The 22,714-nt window shown below is 39.8% G+C and overlaps 1 protein-coding gene across 1 annotated transcript in view; it reads right to left on the bottom strand.

The window, feature by feature from the left end:
• The window catches only part of LOC108697062 (B-cell receptor CD22), a 32,453-nt gene that overhangs the window by 8,486 nt on the left and 1,253 nt on the right, over nt 1-22,714 (bottom strand). Inside the window, exons 2-5 of the mRNA XM_018226733.2 lie at nt 13,768-13,887; nt 9,324-9,680; nt 5,538-5,831; nt 3,297-3,548 (exon numbers count right to left, since the gene is read on the bottom strand). Coding sequence (XP_018082222.2) covers nt 3,297-3,548; nt 5,538-5,831; nt 9,324-9,680; nt 13,768-13,834 — 970 coding nt within the window. The 5' untranslated portion in view covers nt 13,835-13,887. The remainder of the gene's footprint in view (nt 1-3,296; nt 3,549-5,537; nt 5,832-9,323; nt 9,681-13,767; nt 13,888-22,714) is intronic.

Genomic DNA, 22,714 nt, shown 5'->3' with positions numbered 1-22,714 from the left:
GTGTATAGGTGTGTGTAGGTGTATGCAATAGGTTGCATTTATATTATTTCCATAAGTCCATAACCTTGCATTTATCAACATTGAACCTCCTTTTCCATTTTGCTGCCCAGTTTTCTAATCTAGTCAAATCACTCTGCAAAAGTGGCAGCATCCTGCATGGAACTTATAGTTCTGCACAATTTAGTATCATCAGCAAAAACAGGAATGGTACTTTCAATGCCCTCCTCCAGGTTATTAATAAACAAGTTGAAAAGCAAAGGACCAAGTACAAAACCTTGAAGTACTCCACTAACTACACTGGTCCAATTAGGAAATGTTCCATTTGCCACCACTCTTGGTAATATATCCTTCAGCCAGTTATCTATCCAATTGCAAATACTATGTTCCAGGCCAGTATTCCTTATTTTAACCATTAACCTTCAGCGTGGTTTAGTAAAGTCCGAGTAGATCACATCCACTGCCTCCTCATAAAAGGCAATTAGATTTGTTTGGCAAGAGCGGTTATGCATAAAACAATGGTGGAACAAACTCATAGTATTATGATTTGCAATGAAGTCAACTATTTTATCCCTTAATACCCATTCGAAAAACTTTCCTAACAATGACATCAGACTAGCTGGCCTATAGTTTTGAAGCTGAGAATGGGATCCCTTTTTGAATAGCTGCACCACAATAGCAATTCAACAGTCTCTCGCCACCATGTTAGACCTCACTGAATCCTGAAAAATTAAGTACAGAAGTTTAGCAATCACAGCGTTAAGCTTGATTAGTATCCTGGGATGAATACAATCTGGTCCCAGACCTTTAATTATGTTTACATTTTCTAGTCTCTTTTGAATGTCCCCTGGGTGGGAACCATGCATCATTAGTGATGGGCGAATTTATTCGGCAGGCGCGAATTCGCGGTGAATTTGCGCAATTCGCGCCTGCCGAACAAATTCACTAATCGGCCACGAAAATTCACTGGCAAAAAAATGGATGCCGGTGTCCGTTTTTTGGACCCCAGCGCATTTTCGTAAAAAAAATGGATGCCGGTGTAAAAAAATGGACGCCGGAGTCAAAAACACTTTCGCAAATTTTTTGCCGTTTTGCGAATTTCGCGCAAAATTTGCAAATTTTTCGGGTGAAGCAAAACGTCGTAAATTCGCCCATCACTATGCAACATCTGTTGAATTAAAGGGATACTGTCATGGGTAAAAAATTTAGTGCTGCTCCAGCAGAATTCTGCACTGAAATCCATTTCTCAAAAGAGCAAACAGATTTTTTTATATTCAAGTTTGAAATCGGACATGGGGCTAAACATATTGTCCATTTCCCAGCTGCCCCAAGTCATGTGACTTGTCACTCTGATAAACTTCAATCACTCTTTACTGCTGTACTGCAAGTTGGAGTGATATTACCCCCCTCCCTTCCCCCCCAGCAGCCAAACAAAAGAATAATGGGAAGGTAACCAGATAGCAGCTCCCTAATACAAGATAACAGCTGCCTGGTAGATCTAAGAACAACAATCAATAGTAAAAACCCATGTCCCACTGAGACGCATTCAGTTACATTGAGAAGGAAAAACAGCAGCCTGCCAGAAAGCATTTCTCTCCTAAAGTGCAGGCACAAGTCACGTGACCAGGGGCAGCTGAGAAATTGACAAAATCTCTAGCCCCATGTCAGATTTCAAAATTGAATATAAAAAAATATGTTTGCTCTTTTGAGAAATGGATTTCAGTGCAGAAGACTGCTGGAGCAGCACTATTAACTGATGTGTTTTGAAAAAAACATGTTTTCTGATGACAGGATCCCTTTAATAATATTTTAGAAGGAAACCTTCATTACTTGTTTCCTAGTTTGTATTAGACAGATGAAAAATAACAGTTCAGAATCTCTGCTTTATCTCTGTTCTCATCAAGCAACTGACCCCCTCTTACATATTTAAAAAAAAATTTTGGTTCATTTTACTCTTTGCTAGAATGCAATTTTCCATATAAATTTAAGCTTGTCTGATAGCATTTTTGCATGATTAATTGATCTCATAATACCTGACAAATGTTTCAGCTTTCCCATCTAACTTGGAACCCTAAAAGCACATCTTTTCTTACCATCCTCGACACCAACAATTCTGTCAAACCACAAAGGTTTTGCTTTGCGACAATGTTCCTTGCTTTCAAGGGGAATATACTGACATGTATATTTATTAAGCAGCATTTTAAATACATCCTATTTTTCTTGAATGTTTAACCCTGTTATAAGCGTTTCACAGTATATATGTTGCAGAGATGACAAAGTTTGCATGTCTAGAGTTTAGTGTTTTTGTTTCTTCGTCATAGAGTTGTGTCTGCAACAGAATCTCAAAGGAGACCATGTTATGATCACTATTCCCTAAATGCTCAACCACACAAATAAATTGACAGCCCAGTTAAAGGTTTCATCCCATCAGGTCTCAGTGATACCAATTATATCATAGTTATTAGCGCATACAATTAACTTTTAATAATGTTGATAATTGTGAATAAAAGTTGACCTGCAGGATTTTTTTTTTTAATATATATCTACTCATATTCAATACAAAGTAACTTAGAAATGTGCAAAGTTGTGTTTAAAGTTAAAGCATAGGCTGTATATAACATCAAGCCCTACAATGCATAAATGAGAAACAAATTAAAGAAGAAGAAATTTGGGGGGGAATTTAATCAAGCAGACATAGTTACAGACCAAAGATGGCTCACACAAGAGGGAATGTTATGAATAAATCTAACCAAGATTATCTAGCCAGAGCCATGTATTAGGGCACATTTACTAAGGGTCGAATATCGAGGGTTAATTAACCCTCGATATTCGACCATCAAAGTAAAATCCTTCGACTTCGAATATCGAAGTCAAAGGATTTACCGCAAATACTGCAAATATTTTAATCAATCGATCGACGGATTTTCCTTCTATCAAAAAAAGCTTAGAAAGCTTATTGGGAAGGTCCCCATAGGCTAACATTGATGCTCGGTAGGTTTAAAGTGTGGAAGTTGGTAGTCAAAGTTTTTTTTAAAGAGACAGTACTTCGACTATCGAATGGTCGAATAGTCGAACGATTTTTAGTTCGAATTGTTCGATTCGAAGTCGTAGTTGAAGTAGCCCATTCGATGGTCGAAGTACCCAAAAAAACCTTCGAAATTCTAAGTTTTTTTACTTCGAATCCTTCACTCGAGCTAAGTAAATGTGCCCCTTAATGTTTGGCCAGTTACATCTTTTTATTAAAGGACAGCCTTTTTTTTACACTGTTAGCCTAAATCATAAGCATTACACATACTCACGTGTGACTGTAACAGTAAGTGATAGAGAGGAGAAATTTCCATCCTGTTTGTGCACTTTACAGCTGTAATTCCCAGAATGAGATTCCTTAACATCATATATACTCAGTGTCCTTTGTGTCTTGTTGTTCAAGGGGATTCCATTCTTGTACCAGCTGTACTGGGTTGATGACAAGTTGGTCAGTAAGAAGAGACATTCAAGTTCCAGGACATTGCCTTCTCTGATGTTTTGACTTCCTCCCACTTTGGCATAAACTGGGGTGACAAGTATAAGTACAATTCAGCCTCCTGCAAAGCACACATCACCTAATGCATAATGCACATGGGAAAAATTCCAAAAAATGTGGGTGACAGTAGAACACAAGTTGAAACATTTTCAGCTTTTCCCATGGAGTATCCTGTGCCGATCTCCAAAAGGAATCAATCATTAATTAGCTAAAGCATATGAAAAGGCCATAGCAATAAACCTTGACTGCATTGTTTTATTGCACAGGTAAACTATGTGGGTTATTTACTAAAATCCAAATTTATCTCATAATTTATTTGAAAGAAGCTTGACGAAACTCCGATCCCAGATTTTGCCTTATTTATTAATAAAATAACTCAAAGAAATCGGATAGGAAAAAACCTAATCGAGCAACAACCCAAATCGTATGATTTTTTTTCTGACTTCTTTCCCGATTTTTTTTGGGATTCAGGATTTTTTGCAGCATCGGGGTATAATAATTCCATAAAAAAATTAAAGTTTTTGCCCCAAAAAGCCAACCAGATAAATTTGAGGTTTCGTAAATAACCCCTGTATGATTCGGGCTAGGCCCTGTATCAAGTGTACACAAAAAAAAAGCTTTGCCATCAAAGCTTTTCCTACGCTTTTGCTACTTAATGATTGACACATGAGAAGAACTCTTTCCATTCCTCCTGCTCTTTTTTCAATCTTTTTTCTCTTGTTAGGACATACTTTTTGACTAATATTTGTCTTGAATGACTAGCTCTCCTATTGTAAGGGCTTACCCTGTTGGTCTAGTAAGGACTAGGGCCCGGCAGCTCGCCCCCCTGCCCTGTGGCAGCAGCGCTCACAAGCGCATGGGCGTCATCCACGGCAACAACTTTCATACATGCATGCGCAGCAGGGGCATTCTCGGGTGCAAGTCTAGTGCCAGGTCCAGTCTAGGAGTAGGCAGAAGAGGTAGTTGCCCAGTGCTCCCCAATCATTGAGCCAAGGCAGCTGTCTCTTCTGCCTACCACTAGTTCCAGCCCTGCAATTGCAGGATTAAAATTAGAATGTGTGAATTTTGACACCAAAAAAAGGATCGAAAATGCAGAGACCTGCACCTTGAGTGAACTCAGTACTAAGTCCTTGTGCAACCCTTCTTGTAAAAAGGGTAGGATGTGTCCTTCATGAAAGACCTGAGGGTCACACCAGACAATGAATTTATCTTCAAACATCCCCAGCACAAGTGAGTGCAGGTGATGGTGACGGGTTCTGAAGATGCCTTGATCAGCAGGTCATCATCAGGAGGGAATAGGTGGAAACAGAAATTGCAGCTGTATCTGATTGCAACTAGTCTTTGCAAATATCCAGAGGCACAGCCAATAGCCATTCTTTTACACACCATAGGGGAGGAATGCTGTATAATGCTATGAAATGTGGTTAATCAGTCTTCCTGAATGAACTGCTGGCACTGCAATCCTAGCAAAAACAGTGGATTTGAGAGATATCAACTCTGGAATCAGCCCATAGCAGACACAATCCATTAGGTGTTCTTTTAACCTAATGTTCTTCCACTATTTTTATGGCATAGAGCACTTCCTTTTGAAAAGGTGAAAAGGTGTTTTTATTAAGGTCAAAGACCAGGCGATGTTTCAGCCCTTTCTCAAGCCTTCCAGTATTTTTATAGGCATTACAACAGATTTACTTGACCTATAGGCTATAGCATGATATATTTGCCATACCACAGTCTCTGTACCCAATGGGCAGTAGTATAACTTAAGTGAGAGATCTTTTGGGTTACTTAGCCTGGAGTTATTTATCCACCTTGGTTTCAGGAATGACACATTTTAGTACAAGAAGCTTTTAAGATAATGGCAATATGTGGAGGGATGTATATTAACCATAGACAGTTGTAACGTAATGTGCAGCAACAAGGAACATGAAAAAAATGTATACTTACAATGTATTGAGATTATACAGATCTGAAAAAGACATTTAATACATGTTGAAATTTTAAAGTAAGTGATACTTACATGTAATATCTAAGGTGACTGTTTCTTCTGAGACTTGTCCTGTTCTGTAATTAGCTTTGCAAATAATGGGAGAGCCATGATCCTGATAGGTTGGGATATAAACCATTTCATGTACAAATCTCCAAACTCCTTCCTCAAGTTCTTCTCTCCAGTCCGTTTTATTAAAGCCGACTTTGTTCCATTCAAGTACAGGGGGATTGTGGGTACAGGTGTGTTGTACAGAGCAGGTGATACGGGCAGGTTTATCTTCAGTCAGATTGGTGGGCAACTTTAGTACTGGCTTATCTGGGGTATCTGAGAAATGATATACATATTGTTTAATTTATTTGTACAGATATAGGGCTGTGTGTAATTTAAAGAATGAACTTGAACTTGAATAATCTCTGACACAATTGACTTAGATTAAAGCAATATTTTTCTAATTGTAGGTGACCATTCTCTCTGTAAGGGCATGAATAACTGGAACAGTTAGAGCAACGCTCTAAAAGAGCTGAAAAACCGAGAGGACATTGACAGCAAGCACTAAGGTAATTGTAGCCATAGACACAAAGTTAGCACTGCACCCACCCAACCTGAGCAAGTGTATACTTTCACATACAGGAACCCTTAAAATATCTCCAGACTGGGAGAAGACGTAGTTCCTGAGTTTCACAAGCACGTTGTATCAATAGCTACAACAGCAAACAATATTGACATTGGCACACTGGAAATGGTGTCATCACCACTCTTGAATTATTTGCTGCAACTTGCTGGTGTGTAATGATTGTGATTAGCAGTGCATGTATTACCACATCATTTGAGGCACAGGAAACTTAAAGGAACAGTAACACAAAAAAAAAGAAAATGTTTTAAAGTAATAAAAATATAATGTAGTGTTGCCCAACACTGTTTGCAATTCAGAAACTATGCTATAGTTTCTATAAACGACCTTCTATTCCGGGTAGTGGTAAACACAACATGTTTCGGGTTCAATACATTATATCAAGTGATTCACTCGATAAAGGGTATTGAACCCGAAACATGTTGGGGCACATTTACTTAGCTCGAGTGAAGGAACAGAAGAAAAAAAACTTCGAATTTCAAATGTTTTTTTTGGCTACTTCGACCATCGAATTGGCTACTTCGACCTTCGACTACGACTTCAACTTCGAATGGAACGATTCGAACTAAAAATTGTTTGACTATTGTTGTTGTCAATAGTCGAAGTACTGTCTCTTTAAAAAAAACTTCGACCAAGTACTTTGCCACCTAAAACCTACCGAACATCAATGTTAGCATATGGGGAAGGTCCACATAGGCTTCCTAACAATTTTCTGATCGAAGGAAAATCGATCGATCGATGGATTAAAATCCTTCAAATCGTTCGATTCGAAGGATTTAATAGATTTTTCCTTTGATCGTACGATCGTAGGAAATGCGGTAAATCCTTCGACTTTGATATTCGAAGTCGAAGGATTTTACTTCGACGGTCGAATATCGAGGGTTAATTAACCATCGATATTCGACCCTAAGTAAATGTGCCCCGTTTTGTATACATGTTTGCAGTAAAACTGCTGGAGTTACTTTTCCTTCTTTTATACTTGGATCGTTTGTAGCAGTTGCAGCACAGAGGAACCATTAAGGAATCAGACACAAACCATTTGGAAAATTGTACTGACCACCACCCCCTCTCCTATTTGAATAGTTTCTATAAACAAGGAGCTGTGTAGCCATGGGGGCAGCCATTCAAGCACAGGTTACACAGCAGATAACAGATAAGCTCTATAGCATACAATGGGATTCTACATTATCCGTTATCTACTATGTGCCCTGTACTTGAATGGCTGCCCCCATGGCTACACAGCAGCTTGTTTATATAAACTATAATAGTACTTATCTGTTATTTACTGTGTATCCTGTGCTTGAATGGCTGCCCCCATGGCTACACAGCAGCTTGTTTATATAAACTATGATAGTACTTATCTGTTATCTACTGTGTATCCTGTGCTTGAATGGCTGCTCCCATGGCTACACAGCAGCTTGTTTATATAAACTATAGTAGTATTTATCTGTTATCTACTGTGTATCCTGTGCTTGAATTGCTGCCCCCATGGCTACACAGCAACTTGTTTATATAAACTATAGTAGTACTTATCTGTTATCTACTGTGTATCCTGTGCTTGAATGGCTGCCCCCATGGCTACACAGCAGCTTGTTTATATAAACTATAATAGTACTTATCTGTTATCTACTGTGTATCCTGTGCTTGAATGGCTGCTCCCCATGGCTACACAGCAGCTTGTTTATATAAACTATAGTAGTACTTATCTGTTATCTACTGTGTATCCTGTGCTTGAATGGCTGCCCCCATGGCTACACAGCAGCTTGTTTATATAAACTATAGTAGTACTTATCTGTTATCTACTGTGTATCCTGTGCTTGAATGGCTGCCCCCATGGCTACACAGCAGCTTGTTTATATAAACTATAGTAGTACTTATCTGTTATCTACTGTATATCCTGTGCTTGAATGGCTGCCCCCATGGTTACACAGCAGCTTGTTTATATAAACTATAGTAGTACTTATCTGTTATCTACTGTGTATCCTGTGCTTGAATGGCTGCCCCCATGGCTACACAGCAGCTTGTTTATATAAACTATAGAAGAGTTTCTGAAGCAAACACACCAGTTTTACCAGTGCAGGGCAACACTACATTATTTATTCATTACTTAAAAACACAATTTTTTAATGTTACTGTTCCTTTAACATGAAACACATTTCTGGGTAAAATACTGCATTGTTTGGGAAATTGCTCTTTGTACTATATGCTGAATTTGTAAACGTGTCTTATAACATCTCTCCCACTGTTCCTGATCATCCTCTGATATCTCTCTTTGTCATTTTGAATATTCAACTCAACCTGCTTGGATCTTCTGCCTATGACTCGGACTCCAATATATCTCTGGCCATTTATTCACAGCCTGATTCCCAATGCAGCCTTTGCCTATACAATGTCCATTTCTGTCTCTAAGAATCCTTCTGGGTTCCAGAGCAGTTGAGAGTCCTGAAATGTTCTCCTCTTATTGGTGATGCGCATGGGGCAATTGTGCTGAGGGATAAAAACGGAGGGAAATCCACCTGTTGTCATTTCTGGTGTTTGGCATGTAAGTGATGCCTGATTCATAAGGTGCTGTACTCTGGCTGTAAAGGAAACCCTGGATCTACCAACTGGTCTTGATGCAGTGGTAGTTCTAGGGTTCCCCTGCAACAATTGGAGCAGCAGCAATCAATCCAGAATGGAAGGCAGGGTGGGCTTTTGCTCTTTGTGCTGCTCAGTCTTTCCTGCCTTCCTTTCCCAACTGAGCAACTAAAGAATTGTGCACAAATGTCACTTGCCATGTGGACTTCAGCACAATTGCCTTCGACAAAATGCACAAGCAGTTGCATTAATTATAGTGAATCAGCTGCAATCATGTGGCTCTCCCTCTCATAACCACAATGTCACTGGAATCCTGGGTGGAAAGATGCTGCATTGTTGGAAAAGCTCAAAACTAACTTTAACACTTGCGTGCATGTGCGTACATGAACATGGCTAAAAGGGAAGATTGACCAGACCATTTGTAACTCTTTTTCCTACAGAAGGAACAACGTTATGTTTAATTGGCCTTTGAAAACTGCTGGGCATGTGTACCTAAAGATAATTAGCCCCCACCTCACACATAAATATGTTTCTGTTAATTTTGTGAGTGGAATTATGTGAGTAGCTGTGGTTGTAAACTTTGTTATTTTTCCCATAGGGTATCTTACCTGAGATGTGAACAAGGACTTTTTTATATCCTTTGTACTGATCACAGTTTATATTCCCATTTATACACGGATAATACGTTTCACTGTGTCTCACATCATCAATCCTCAAGGAGCAGCTGTTTGACTTATTCCCTACCAGGAAAGTTCTATCTCTGAATGCTTCATTTATTTTGGATGGGTTTTTATTATTGAAGATTTCTGGGTCAAATCCAATTTCATCCCTGTACCAAACCAGTTGGAAGTCTGTAGTCTCCATATTGAATGTGCAGGGGATCTCCACACAGGATCCCTTCAGTGCTTTCATGTACTGTGGGAGGTAAGCGTAATAATCCTGACACTCTGATCCTGGGAACCAACCTGAGCAACAGACAAGAACATTAGTGAAACCTCCGCAATGAAGTCATAAAAGCATTTAGCATTACAGCCCAAATAACTGTAATGTATAAATCTCAAGTAGCGATGTACAGCACTATGAATGATATGGAAGGTATTGTAAATATGTATCATGCCTGACTCATGCTAACCTCACTGATTATAGACTCTTACACACATGAGTGGTGGGGGAATTTTCATCATTCTACTACACAAGGACGACACCATTGATCACTAATGGGATGTTGCTTGTGGTATCTCACCTGTGTTTGGTGGGTACAGACACAACAAAAAATAATGGGCTCACAGCAGATCCAGTTAATTTGACTTGTTTCTACAAATATACAGTACCATGACCTGGATGAATGAGAATCTTCATAAACATCTGTTAACTCATGTTCCTGTGCAGTAGAATGTATAAAAAATCACAATATGGGAGCCAGACTAGCTGTAGAAAGTAAATATAGATATACAGAAATCAGGTGAGTCTATTTGGAGGATTATTTGGAGGAACCGACATATCAATACCCCATTGGCTCCGATGCTATGATTTTTGGGAACTCTGCAGCATGGTACATTTTCTTTCCTATCTTTCTGAAATGTAATAGCATTATTAAAGGTTCTAACATAATACATCCCTCACAAGGCTTTAATAAGGAGATAAAAGGATATTTCACTTGTCTGTCGAAGAACATGATCTACAGTGCTGCACAATATGTTGGCGCTCAATAAATACATGTTAATAATTATATCTATCCAAGTGGATTAGCCTTTGTAAGCCAGACCTGTAGACAGATACAGCTACGCTTGAATGAAAAAAGAAGCAATGTAAGAAGTGGCACAAAAAGTGGCATGAGTATCAGCAAACGCTTTACTGAATGTAGACATAATGTGAGTCAATTACGATGGCAAATTATCGAACAATTGATCAATTGATTGAGGGAGTTACATTGGATTATGAAATTAAATATGTCTAATAAGGGTTTGAATGAGGATGTGACCTTCAAATGCTTCTTATAATCTCTGATGCTGTTTTCAATTGTACTATGTGTGATTAAAGGATAAGTAAACCTTTGAAATACGTGAATGTCAAATTAATGAGGGTGCTATTCTAAGAACTTTTGTAATTTACATTTATTCATTATTTATTTTTTATTCCAAGATATTAAAGGATACATGTGCTGTTAAAGGACCAGTAACATCAAAAGATTTTTTTTTAAAAATCGTTAGTACACATCTAAAAAAAAACACCACCACAAATTATAATTTAAAATCACAAAGCCTTTATTAAGAAATAACTTACAGAAACTGCACTTCCTGTCCTGTACAGAAACGGCGAAAGGGCGACCATCGATGCTGCTGGGCTCAATTTCTCCTCCCTGGCTACTCTACTGACAGCTTGTGAAGGAGCAAGATGGATGCCTCATGCCTGCGATGTGATGCAGTGACTGCTCGCCCCCCCCCTCCTCCTGCACTATATATGAGAAGCGCCCACCTGGACACTGGAGGAAGTGGTGATAGTAGAGGCGGTGGAGGGAGCTGTATATCAATGTTGGCAGCCTTGTAGCTGGATGCGATTCCTTTTCCCCGCTCCGCTGCACCTCCTCTGCTCCTGCGCCCAGTGCTAATCCAGCGCACAGTACAGCTATAAGGCACACGTAGGTCTGTTAGCTAAACGGAATGCAGGCAGATACAAACACTATCGAAATAATCACTCATGTGCAGGGAACGGAGCAGGAGCGACCAGGGCAGGGAGCGGTGGAGGAGGAGGGGGCCTGGCCAGTGACTGATGATGAGAAGCGGCTGCCGCTGCCAACATTGGTTTACAGCTCCCTCCACAGCCTCCACTACCACCGCTTCCTCCAGTGTCCAGGTGGGCGCTTCTCATCTATAGTGCAGGAGGAGGAGGGGGCCCGAGCAGTCACTGCATCGCATCGCAGGCATGAGGCATCCATCTTGCTCCTTCACAAGCTGTCAGTAGAGTAGCCAGGGAGAAGAAATCGAGCCCAGCAGCATCGATGGTCGCCCTTTCGCCGTTTCTGTACAGGACAGGAAGTGCAGTTTCTGTAAGTTATTTCTTAATAAAGGCTTTGTGATTTTAAATTATAATTTGTGGTGGTGTTTTTTTTTTTGATGTGTACTAACGATTTTTTTTTTTAATTTTTTTGATGTTACTGGTCCTTTAATATGGATTCATTTTGTTACAACAGCGGCACCTGCTGGTCAATCTTTCCTAAGCAGAAGAACATCAGAGCAGCCTCTTTCTTTCTCCTGACAACTTGCTTGACTACTTGGTGTTCAGACTGGTGGGAAAATGACCAGCAGGTGGCGCTGTTGTAACAAAATCCATTCATATTATCCTTTATCTTTTAATATCTGGGAATAAAAAATAAATAAATAATGAATGTAAATTACAAAAATACTTAGAAAAGCACCCTCATCAATTTTACATTCACTTATTTTAAAAGTTTACTTATCCTTTAACTCCTGATTCTTTCATTTCAGATAAAGGAAAGAAAAAGAGAAGGAAGGTAGAGAAACGGTGACAGGGTTTGATTTCTCCTCCCTGGCTATCTCCTATAGAAGGCAGGGAGGGGAAATTGAGGGCCACACAATGTATCGTCGCCCTGACGCCGTTTCTGAAGAGGAGCGTATGCAGAGAATCGGTAATTAATTAAGTAATTTCTTAATAAAAGCTTTGTGATTTAAAAGTTAAAAAGAAACTCATTTTTTTAAAAAATAATTATGTTACTGGTCCTTTAAGTACATGCACTACCTCTTGATGGACACTTGGTGGCACAGTTGCCTTTCTGTATAAATAGGTGGGGATTCTTGTGGTCATTTACACCTGAGGAAGGGATTGAGTAACACACCTCCCTGAAACATTGGTATGTGGTGTGAATTGGTGTCAAATTTTGATCTCATAAAATAAATGCTCACTTTTTTGGCAAGTGGATTAAAGTTTTTTTGTATTTTATCCTATTGAAATTCTTTTTTAGCCATTCAGACTTAGAGGTTTTATGATTTTTGTCGTGATTGTCAGAAAAACTCGAATTTTTAGAGGTTTTCGAGGTGTTCAGATTTTTTAGCCCATTATTTTCCCTTCATACGTTGTATATTTGGATCTTTAGATAACTTTCATGACATTCATGGTATTAGAGAAGTAGAATTTAGCTGCGCTTTCAAAAAGCTCTAATAACAAGTTACACATAGGGTTACTGAACCAATTTATAGGCATGGCATCTTAAATTGTCACCCAAAGCTTGAAACCTATTTTTGAGTCTTTGTTCTAACCCTGCTGGTGACACCAATAAGCAACCACTGAATGTCTTGGTCAACGCGGGGAGGCAGCTATATTAAAGGTCGAATTTAGAATTTAGAGTTTTTTTTAAACTCTATTAAATTCGTATATATTCAAAATTCTATTGGGGGGTTATTTAATAAAAAAAATAGAATATTTTAAACTCACACCAATTTTACCGACTCAAAAACTTGAGTTGAATCAAATTAGACCAAACTCGATTCAAGTTTTCTTTCGGAGAATAAAGGCTACTAACATGTCGAAATTGGTCTGTGGGCCTCTCCCATTGACTTATACATGAATTCGGTAGGTTTTAGGTGGCGAATAGTTGAATTTGAGTTCTTAAAGGGCCAGAGTGTGATACATCTCGAAATTCAAATTCGAATTAAAACTCAAATTGAGTTTGGATAATTCACAATTCGAATTTGAGGGTTTTGACAATAAAAAAAAATTGGAAAATTTGATTTCAAATTTTCAATTCAACCCTTAATGAATGCCCCTCTGAGAGTGCATTTTTAAACACTAAACAGTAGCTCTTTCATAAATAAATACGTTTTTTGAATATGCAAGTGGAGATTCATTTGTTTTTACTCTGTGATAAATATGCCCCTTCATGAGCTAAAGGGGTGTCTACTTAATTAATGAAAACATTTTTCATGCAAAATAAAAATGTTTCTAATATACAGTAATGAGTTTTTGCAATATTTTTTTTTTAAATATGTAAGCAGATTCTGGATGGGTGTTATTGGCATGGTGGGATATAAGTTTTACCTTGAAGAGCAGCCAGCAGAAATATCCCCTTTGTGGAAATGTGAAGTTCCATGATCTGTAGTCTCATCCTCACTGATTTATAGAGCTTGCCCCTAAGCTGCCTTAGATCTTTGTTTCATCCTACAACGAAAGTGAATTAAACACATTTATTTCTTGTACAGTTATATTAAAATAGTAACATAGTAGGTTAAGTAGGTTAAAAAAGACACATTCATCAAGTTCAACCTTTTAACTTTTTTTAACCTACCTAACTGCTAGTTAGTTGGGCAATGGGACCAGTCCCTGGATCAACTTGCACTATGAGCTATCTTCCATAACCCTGTATTCCCTCACTTGTTAAACACCATCCAACCCCTTCTTAAAGCTATCTAATGTATCAGCCTGTACCACTGATTCAGGGAGACAATTCCACATCTTCACAGCTCTCACTGTAAAAAAAACCCTTCCCAATATTTAGGTGGAACCTCTTTTCTTCTAATCGGAATGGGTGACCTTGTGTCAGATGGAAAGACCTACTGGTAAATAAAGCATTAGAGAGATTATTATATGATCCCCTTATATATTTATACATAGTTATCATATCACCCCTTAAGCGCCTCTTCTCCAACGTGAACATCCCCAATTTGGCCAGTCTTTCCTCATAGCTAAGATTTTCCCTTTACCAGCTTAGTTGCCCTTCTCTGTACCCTCTCTAATACAATAATGTCCTGTTTGAGTGATGGAGACCAAAACTGTATGGCATATTCTAGATGGGGCCTTGTCAGCGCTCTAAATTTGTGTATTTATATATGTATATTATTATAAAAATCACCCATTTAAGGTAAATATGGAAATCAAAGTGTTTAAAGGCCAACATTACCTTTCATTTTTTTCCCTCTAGATTCTATGAATATGTTACTGGCTCAGATGTCACTTTCACACATATCTTACTAATAAACCACTGCAAATTCTGGCTACCGGCTACACTACCTTATGGTCTCCTATAGCCCTCCTGCTGGTTAATTAATAAGATGGTAGGAAGAGACAGGACCTGGGAGCTTAAGGGGAGTGTAAGACTGAATTAACTGACCATTTGCAATGGACCATGTGGACAAGGTTAGAGGTATGGTACCAGGTATTTGTACTAGAGACTAGTGGTGTTTGGAAAGATCGACTTTATGGTATGTTACTTGGAACTCTGAAAAACAGAAATTGTCTCTGTTATTAATACCTAAAGGGGAACCATAAAAAAAGACACCTACATGAGATGCATTTCTTTAAAAAGTAATTTTGGTTCTAGATTCGCTTCCCTTTAGCTTTTAGAGGAACAGATGGTGGGGTGCGATTTTTGTAGAACTCTGCACCCAGTAAAGCTCTGTAATGTGCTGATAGTGTTAAAATTGTGGTGTGACTTTAAGTTAACTTTGAGTTTGTAATATAATGGTCAGTTTTATGCAACTTTTTAACTGGTCTTCATTATATATTTTTTTATAGTTTTTTTCTCTTTTGACTCTTTCCAGCTTTCAAAAACATAAAGGTGTAGTTGAATTACAACTCACATATGCTGCTGTGCTTAAAAATAAAGGATGCCAATAGGTTCTTGCAGCAACAAAACAGAACAAAGTTTATTTGTCAAAGACAAATGATCCACAGGGTTAATACTCAGAGATCCACAGAGGCAAGGTATTGCAGATGTTAAATATAACAGGACAGTTAGAGCAAAGGCAGTACACTGTGACACCATTTAGACGCAGTTAGGGAATTTTAAGGTTCACCTCTAGGTTGGAATACCCTGTTGTGGTCCAGATCCAATATAGTGGAAAGGATCAGGGAGAATAAATTTAAGTCTGATTCCCTATCCAACTGCAGTCTCTTGACTTTAGGCAGACTTAGAGCCTAAGGAAGAGGTACTTCTATAAATCTTTGTTGGATCACAGGCTGCTCATTCTATTATATCTCTCTATCTAATTCTCCTAGAAAGTGCTATGGAAGAGTTAAACTGTCACTGGCTAAGTCTCATTCATATATATATATATATATATATATATATATATATATATATATATATATATATATATATATATATATAAATATATATATATATATATATATATATATACAGGGCCATCATTAGAAATCATGGGGCCCCCATGACCCACCACAGATCCCACCCACTCCACAGTACAGTTAAAAGACCACATAGACATCAGTGCTAAAAAAGGTAACCCCCCCATGCACACAAGTTATAAAAAGCTATTGATGGTCAGGCCCCCTTATAAGTTAAAAAAAACTGTGGTGCAAGGGCCCCCCATAAAATTTTTTTTTTATAAAATTGTTGGTCAGGGCCCCCATACAAGTTAAAAAAAAAATAATAGGTGATCAGGGCCCCCTATAAGTAAAATAAAATGATGGCCTGCCCCCCCACACAAGTTATAGACAGCCATTGGTGATCAGGGGCCCCCCTGCAAGTAAAAAAAAGTTGGCAAGATCCCCCCAAATTTTTTAAAAAATTTCTTGCCAGGGTTTAGTGTCTAAGGGGGGGGGGGCTGGCCATGCTTCACTTACTTGATTAGCCGGGCCCCCCTGCTTTCAGCATGCTGCACAGCAGCTCTGTGCATGTAAGAAAGCAGGGGGCCCAGCTAATCAATTAAGTGAAGCATGGATGCCCCCCCCCTTAGACACCAAACCCTGTGGGCCCAGGACAACTGTCAATGTGCTTACATTACTTGGTGTCGGAATTGTCGCAGGCGTAAAAAAAAGAATTTTCGTGACAATTTCGCAAATTTATTTGCCAGAAATTCACTGCAAATTCTTGCCTGGCGAATAAATTCACCCATCACTATTTATCTGTGATATATCATCTATTAAAAATAATTCCCAACCTTTATGATACATTTGCATGATTTGTGGATGCCAGGACGGAGTATCCAGGGAACATCATACAAACAGCCTACCAATTTAAAATACACAGCTGACGGTGTGAACCTACATTGATCAAAGTTAAAATGAGTCTTTATTAGAATTTATGTTTCCCTGGGACACAAGTACTAGAGCTCCAAGAGACCTAAGATTGGGCCCCTTAGTACTCTCTAACAAGCAGCTGTGCCTGCAGGTAGGTTCCATTTATTCCTTATGCTGGTTTGTATTAGCAAAGGATAGATTGCTAGACAAAACCCTAAATTAAACACTTAAGGATTCTTTCATTCCTTTATAAGCCCTGTTGGTGCATTTACCTACATATTGTATATCTGCCTGTGATATCTCTGCTGCATTAAAGGTTGAACCTCAACCTTCTAAATGTAAGTGCCAGCACAACATACATATAGACAATTACAAGAGTCCTCAGCACTCAACCCATTATCAATATATTTAAGACTGAGACATTTTGTGCATACTGCTACTAAAAAATGTCTTACCCTTTAAACAAAACAGGGATTGTTTGTCCATATATTGCAATATATTTAAGCTGGCCAACTACGTCAAAGTCATCCCATATCTGGCCAGTCCTACGCTCAATTTTCATCTGATTCATTAAGAATTCTATTGCTTCATTATACATTTTACAAAGGGACTAAGTTTTACCTGCAACTTACTTGCTGCTTTCAAAGTAAAACTCCCAAACTTGGCTGCCCTTTTATTAGACACTAGTGGGATCACCTGACTATAGCTGGGAAGGGTGGGAGCTACAACATGGAGCTGGTCACTGCTCCTGTATAACTATAACAAACAAGGGAAAGTTGTGCTCACCACTAGTTTTTAAAACCATTAGGCGGGGGTGCAATGAGGCTGTGACCACAAAATACATATAGACAAATACAAGAGTCCTCAGCAGTGAGCACAACTTTCCCTTGTTTGTTATATATATATATATATATATATATATATATATATATATATATATATATATATAGATAGATATATATATATATAGATATATATAACGAGCCATAAATATAAGCGTAATTGATTATATTTTTTTTTTAAACTCAGGTAGTTTATTGAAAACATAAAAAGACATGAGTCATAAACGTTCGTACAGCAGGAGCACGAAAAAAAAAGAAAACATAGCATTGTCCAACAAGTCAGTGACAGGATACATGCATGTAGTATATAGATGTTACACTATACATCAACATCCATACAGAAGGCAATATGAGAGAGCTATACAAATCAAACTGATACAGAAACATCAGAGAACATGCAGCAAAAGGACTTTAGAGCCATAACAGCACCATAGCACCGAAACAGTGATTCACCCAGGAGTCAAGCTGCCATGTGGAAGGGGGAATTCATCCAACCAGGGACCCCAAATCCTACTAAATTTAGCAGGGACCCCCCGTTTCAAATAGACGAGTTGTTCAATGTTGGATACAACTATCATACTTTGCTTCCAACAAGCAAACGTGGGAGGAGCGACGTTCCTCCAATTCTGAGTAATAAGTTTCTTGGCCAACAGTAAAGCCTCCTGTAAGAAAAGCAGCTGATACTGGGTAAGGTGTAGATCCTGTAAAACAGCCAAAACACACACTTTTGGCGATCTATCTATCTGTATTTGCAAAACCCGATCCAAGGTGTCCAAGACAGACCCCCAGTACGGCACAATCTTGCTACAACTCCACAACATATGCAAAAGAGACCCTTTTTCCAGAGCACATCTAGTACACAGATCAGGAGTAGCAGGATTAATAAGATGTAACCTAGCAGGGGTATAATACGCTCTATGGAAAATATATAATTGCACGGTGCGAAACCTATAATTAGGGGAAACCAAAAGGATAGAGTCTTGCGCTTCCTGCCATTCCTCCTCAGAAATAGCACCCACATCAGCCTCCCATTTGTGACAAAGCTCCTGAAGATTACTGCCATGAGCACCCTGTAATAGCCTAGCATACAGCATGGTGACTAGACCTTTAGTATGGCCCCTGTTGACATAGAGCAGAAACGGGTGGGTAGAGAGAGAAATGGTACTATGCTTGTGAGCTGCTTTAAGGCCACGGTTAAGTCTATAGTAATTCAGCCACTGGTTCTGCGGGAGGTGATGGAGATCCCTCAACCGAGCAAAAGAGATCGGCTTGCCATCCAGCCAGACATCTCCCACAGTCGTAATACCACATTGAACCCACTGAGGCATGGGCCCGAGCTTGGCAATGGCCGGGTAAATCTGATTATTCCAAAGTGGTGTAATAGGATCAGTAGTGGAGGACTTGATCACCCTGTTAGCTAGATGCCAGACTCTACGTAGGGATTGGAATAAAGGCAGACTCAGTGCTTGGTTTGGGATGCACGTGGACTTACTCAGAAACCATCCAATGGGATTTAAATCCAACCCCGTCAACTGCGCCCAGAGAGAGTGAAGAGTCCTATGATGAGCATTCTCCACCCATGTAACTAAATGCCCCAATTGAGCTGCCAAGTAATATAAGTGCATGTCCGGCAGAGCAAGGCCTGCTTTGGATTTAGCACGCATCAAAGTGTCCAGCTTGAGTCTAGGTCTGGAATGGGCCCAAATCAACTGCCGAAATAAGACATTAATTTTAACAAAGTAGGATTTAGGAATCCACACCGGAGCGTGCTGAAGCACATACAAAAGTTTAGGCAAAAAGAGCATCTTAATAAGCTGAACCCTACCAGAAGGACCAATAGGTAAGTTGGACCAAGATTTCAGCCTAGTCCCCATCCAGTCCAGAGGCGGATCCAGATTCAACTGTTGATAGGACCCAAGAGTAGCCGACACTGCCACCCCAAGGTATGTAAATTCAGTAACAATTTGGAAGGGAAAGGTTGCAGGGCACTCATCGTCTGTAAGTGGATCCAACAATAAAGCCATGGACTTGGACTGATTTAATTGTAAACCAGACATCCTGCCAAACTCCAACAAAGTACTCATGGCATTATTCAAGGAAGCACCTCTGTCGCCTAAGTAGAGTAAGGCGTCATCCGCATATAGTTGGATCTTGTCCTCCCTATGTCCAAGCTTAAAACCAGAAATAGTTGCATGATTCCTAATTAAATGGGCTAAGGGCTCAATAGCCAGTGCGAACAAAAAGGGGGAGAGGGGACACCCTTGTCTCGTTCCCCTGTGTAACAGAAAGGGAGCAGTCAATGCATTATTGATTCTTAATTTTGCTGAGGGGGCCACATATAACAATTGAACCAGGGCAATAAATTTGGGACCAAAACCAAAGGACTGCAGCATGTGCCAGAGATATCCCCACTCCACCGTATTGAACGCCTTGGCAATATCTAAAGCCACAACCGTTCTATGGCCTTGATTATCATGTGAGAGGCTGAGATTGGCAAACAATCTGCGTATATTCAGAGCTGTAGATTTACCAGGTATAAACCCCGTTTGGTCCTCATTGACTAAACTAGTGATAACTGAGCCCAACCTCAAAGCAAGAACCTTTGCCAAAATTTTAATGTCTGATGTTAACAATGAAATGGGGCGATAGGCATCACAATGCCTAGGATCCTTGCCAGGTTTTTCTAGCAAGACTATCGTAGCTTCATACATAGAAGGTGGTAACGATTTATTAACTAACGAGTCCTTAATGGTTTTGGCAAGTGTGGGGACAATCACTTCCTGGAACCGTCGGTAAATCTCAATGGGAAGCCCATCGGGACCAGGCACCTTCCCAACTGGAAAGGACGCCATAGCCTCGATCAGCTCTTGCTCAGTAATGTCAGCTTCCAGGCTATCAACCTGGTCAGGGTGAAGAGTGGGCAGGTTTATACCCCGGAAGTAGTCTTGCAGTTCCTCTGAGGAAGCTGTTAACCTCGAAGTATAAAGAGAGGAGTAATAGTCCTGTAAAGTAGACATAATGTCATTGGGGTGTTGGTGGAGCACCCCTTGTGAGTCATATAACTCTGATATTACCGGAGGCGAGGACTGAGCTTTAGATAAATACGCCAAAATTTTCCCAGCTCTTTCCCCATGTTCAAAGAAAGTTGCCCTGGAAAACAGTAATTTCTTTTTAGCTTGGTTGTGCATATGGGTGGTATAGGCCTGCTCAGCAACTTTCAAAGCAGCCAAATTGGTAGGAGAGGGTTGGCAATTGACTTGCACAGCAAGGGCATCCACCTGGTCAGCTAATTGCCGTTCCGTGAGATGGGAAGCTTTCTTAACTGCTTTAATTTCGGAGTGTAAAGTAGATCTCAAATTGGCCTTAAACGCCTCCCACACCACTGAAGGAGATGCAGAATCCTGATTTAAGGCAAAATATTGTGTAATGGAATCAGCAATAGCATCATCATTATTAATTATTGTCAGCCAAATTGGGTTAAAGGACCATCTCACAGTATCCCGATGCAGGAGGTCAGTGTGCCACGTTAGCTTGAGAGGGGCATGATCCGATATACCTCTAGTTTGATACTGCACAGATTGAACTGCAGGTAGCAGGTGTTTAGACAGAAACATCATATCTATTCTAGACAGTGCCATATGGGATACAGAGAAACAAGAATAACCCTGTTCCGTCGGATGCAAGTATCTCCATATTTCAGTTAAAGAAACATCAGACATTAGGGCAGCTAAGTTAGTTGCACGATTAGCAGAAACAGTACCCGCCCCTCTCAATCTATCCAGCTGCTCATTTAAAACAGTGTTGAAGTCACCAGCACAGATAATATGGGCGTGGGGAAAGCCAGCAATGTACGATACAAACTGCACTATGCAGTCATCAGCATAGGGTGGAGGGATATAGATATTTGCTAAAATAGTGGGAGCAGAGTCAATGAGACAGTTAAGAAAAAGAAATCGCCCTTTAGGATCAGATTTTAAATCAAGCAACTTAAAGTTAACTGTTTTTTTAATCAAAATCGATACCCCACCAGTATACGGGGAATAAGTGGCATGGAACGCCCAGCCAACCCACGGACGCCTAAGGGCCAGTATCTTGCTACCCGTGAGGTGGGTCTCCTGCAGCAGTATAATACCCACACCCAAGGACTTGACATGGTCCAAGACCAATTTACGCTTAACCCTATCATTTAGCCCCCTGACGTTCCAGGAAAGAATTGCAGGCTTCAAAGTAGCAGACATTGTGATAGACAGGCATCATTAACAAGAGTCACCAAGAGCTGACCTCCCCAATCAAAGTGAAAACTGGCCTGACAAGAGAACAGCATAGCACTACCTGAGTAACAACAAAAAACATTCAACAGAACATTACCCATACCCGTCCCGTTATTTGGGACCCTTTCTGCCCGGCCCAAACTGAGGCAGAATTTGCTCCCCAAACTGAAAACAAAAACACATTTAGTAGGGCAAGTTTAACTACTCAAAGGCTGTATTCTACAGCCGTAGAAGAGGCAAATAAAGTACTTTGTAAGTCCAGGGTCCTTTGGTCCGCCGGCCAAGTACACCTGAGAGGCGTGAGCCATGACATAGCATAGAACTGAACAGTAATGGTTATAAAACCACATAAAAATATCCATCAAAGTATGGTAAAACATAGAGTAATAGAAAAACCATGCTCACGCATATATAATGTTCCCGAAGAGGATCAGAACTGGTAAAAAGGGAAAAAAAAAAAATTAAATAAATAATCCAACAGCATTCGGTACATATTCATTGTCCCCATCATCCTAGTATCCGGAAGTGAAAAATAGGAAGAACCAACTGGTATATCCCAAAGGCAAAACTGTATCCAAGGTAAGGCCTATGGTGCCGAATTCTCAAGCCACGCTGCAGCATCCTGTGGAGAGGAAAAGAACTGCGTACTGCCGTTGCGTTGAACCCTCAACTTGGCAGGGTACATCATGGCGTATTCAATCTTTTTATCTCTCAGCCTTTTCTTAATTTCCTGAAAACGTGACCTCTGGCGTTGCACTTCCAGGGAAAAATCAGGATACAAGGAGATTCTTGTGTTCTCAAATGATAAATGTGGCTGGGTTCTCGCCATTCGAAGAAGGGCATCACGATCTTTAGCATTGAGCAGCCTTGCTATAATCGCCCTTGGGGGAGCCC

This window comes from Xenopus laevis, chromosome 7L (assembly GCF_017654675.1).
Source record: "Xenopus laevis strain J_2021 chromosome 7L, Xenopus_laevis_v10.1, whole genome shotgun sequence".
Taxonomy (NCBI): Eukaryota; Metazoa; Chordata; class Amphibia; order Anura; family Pipidae; genus Xenopus; species Xenopus laevis.
This window is presented reverse-complemented; position numbering and strand designations above follow the sequence as displayed.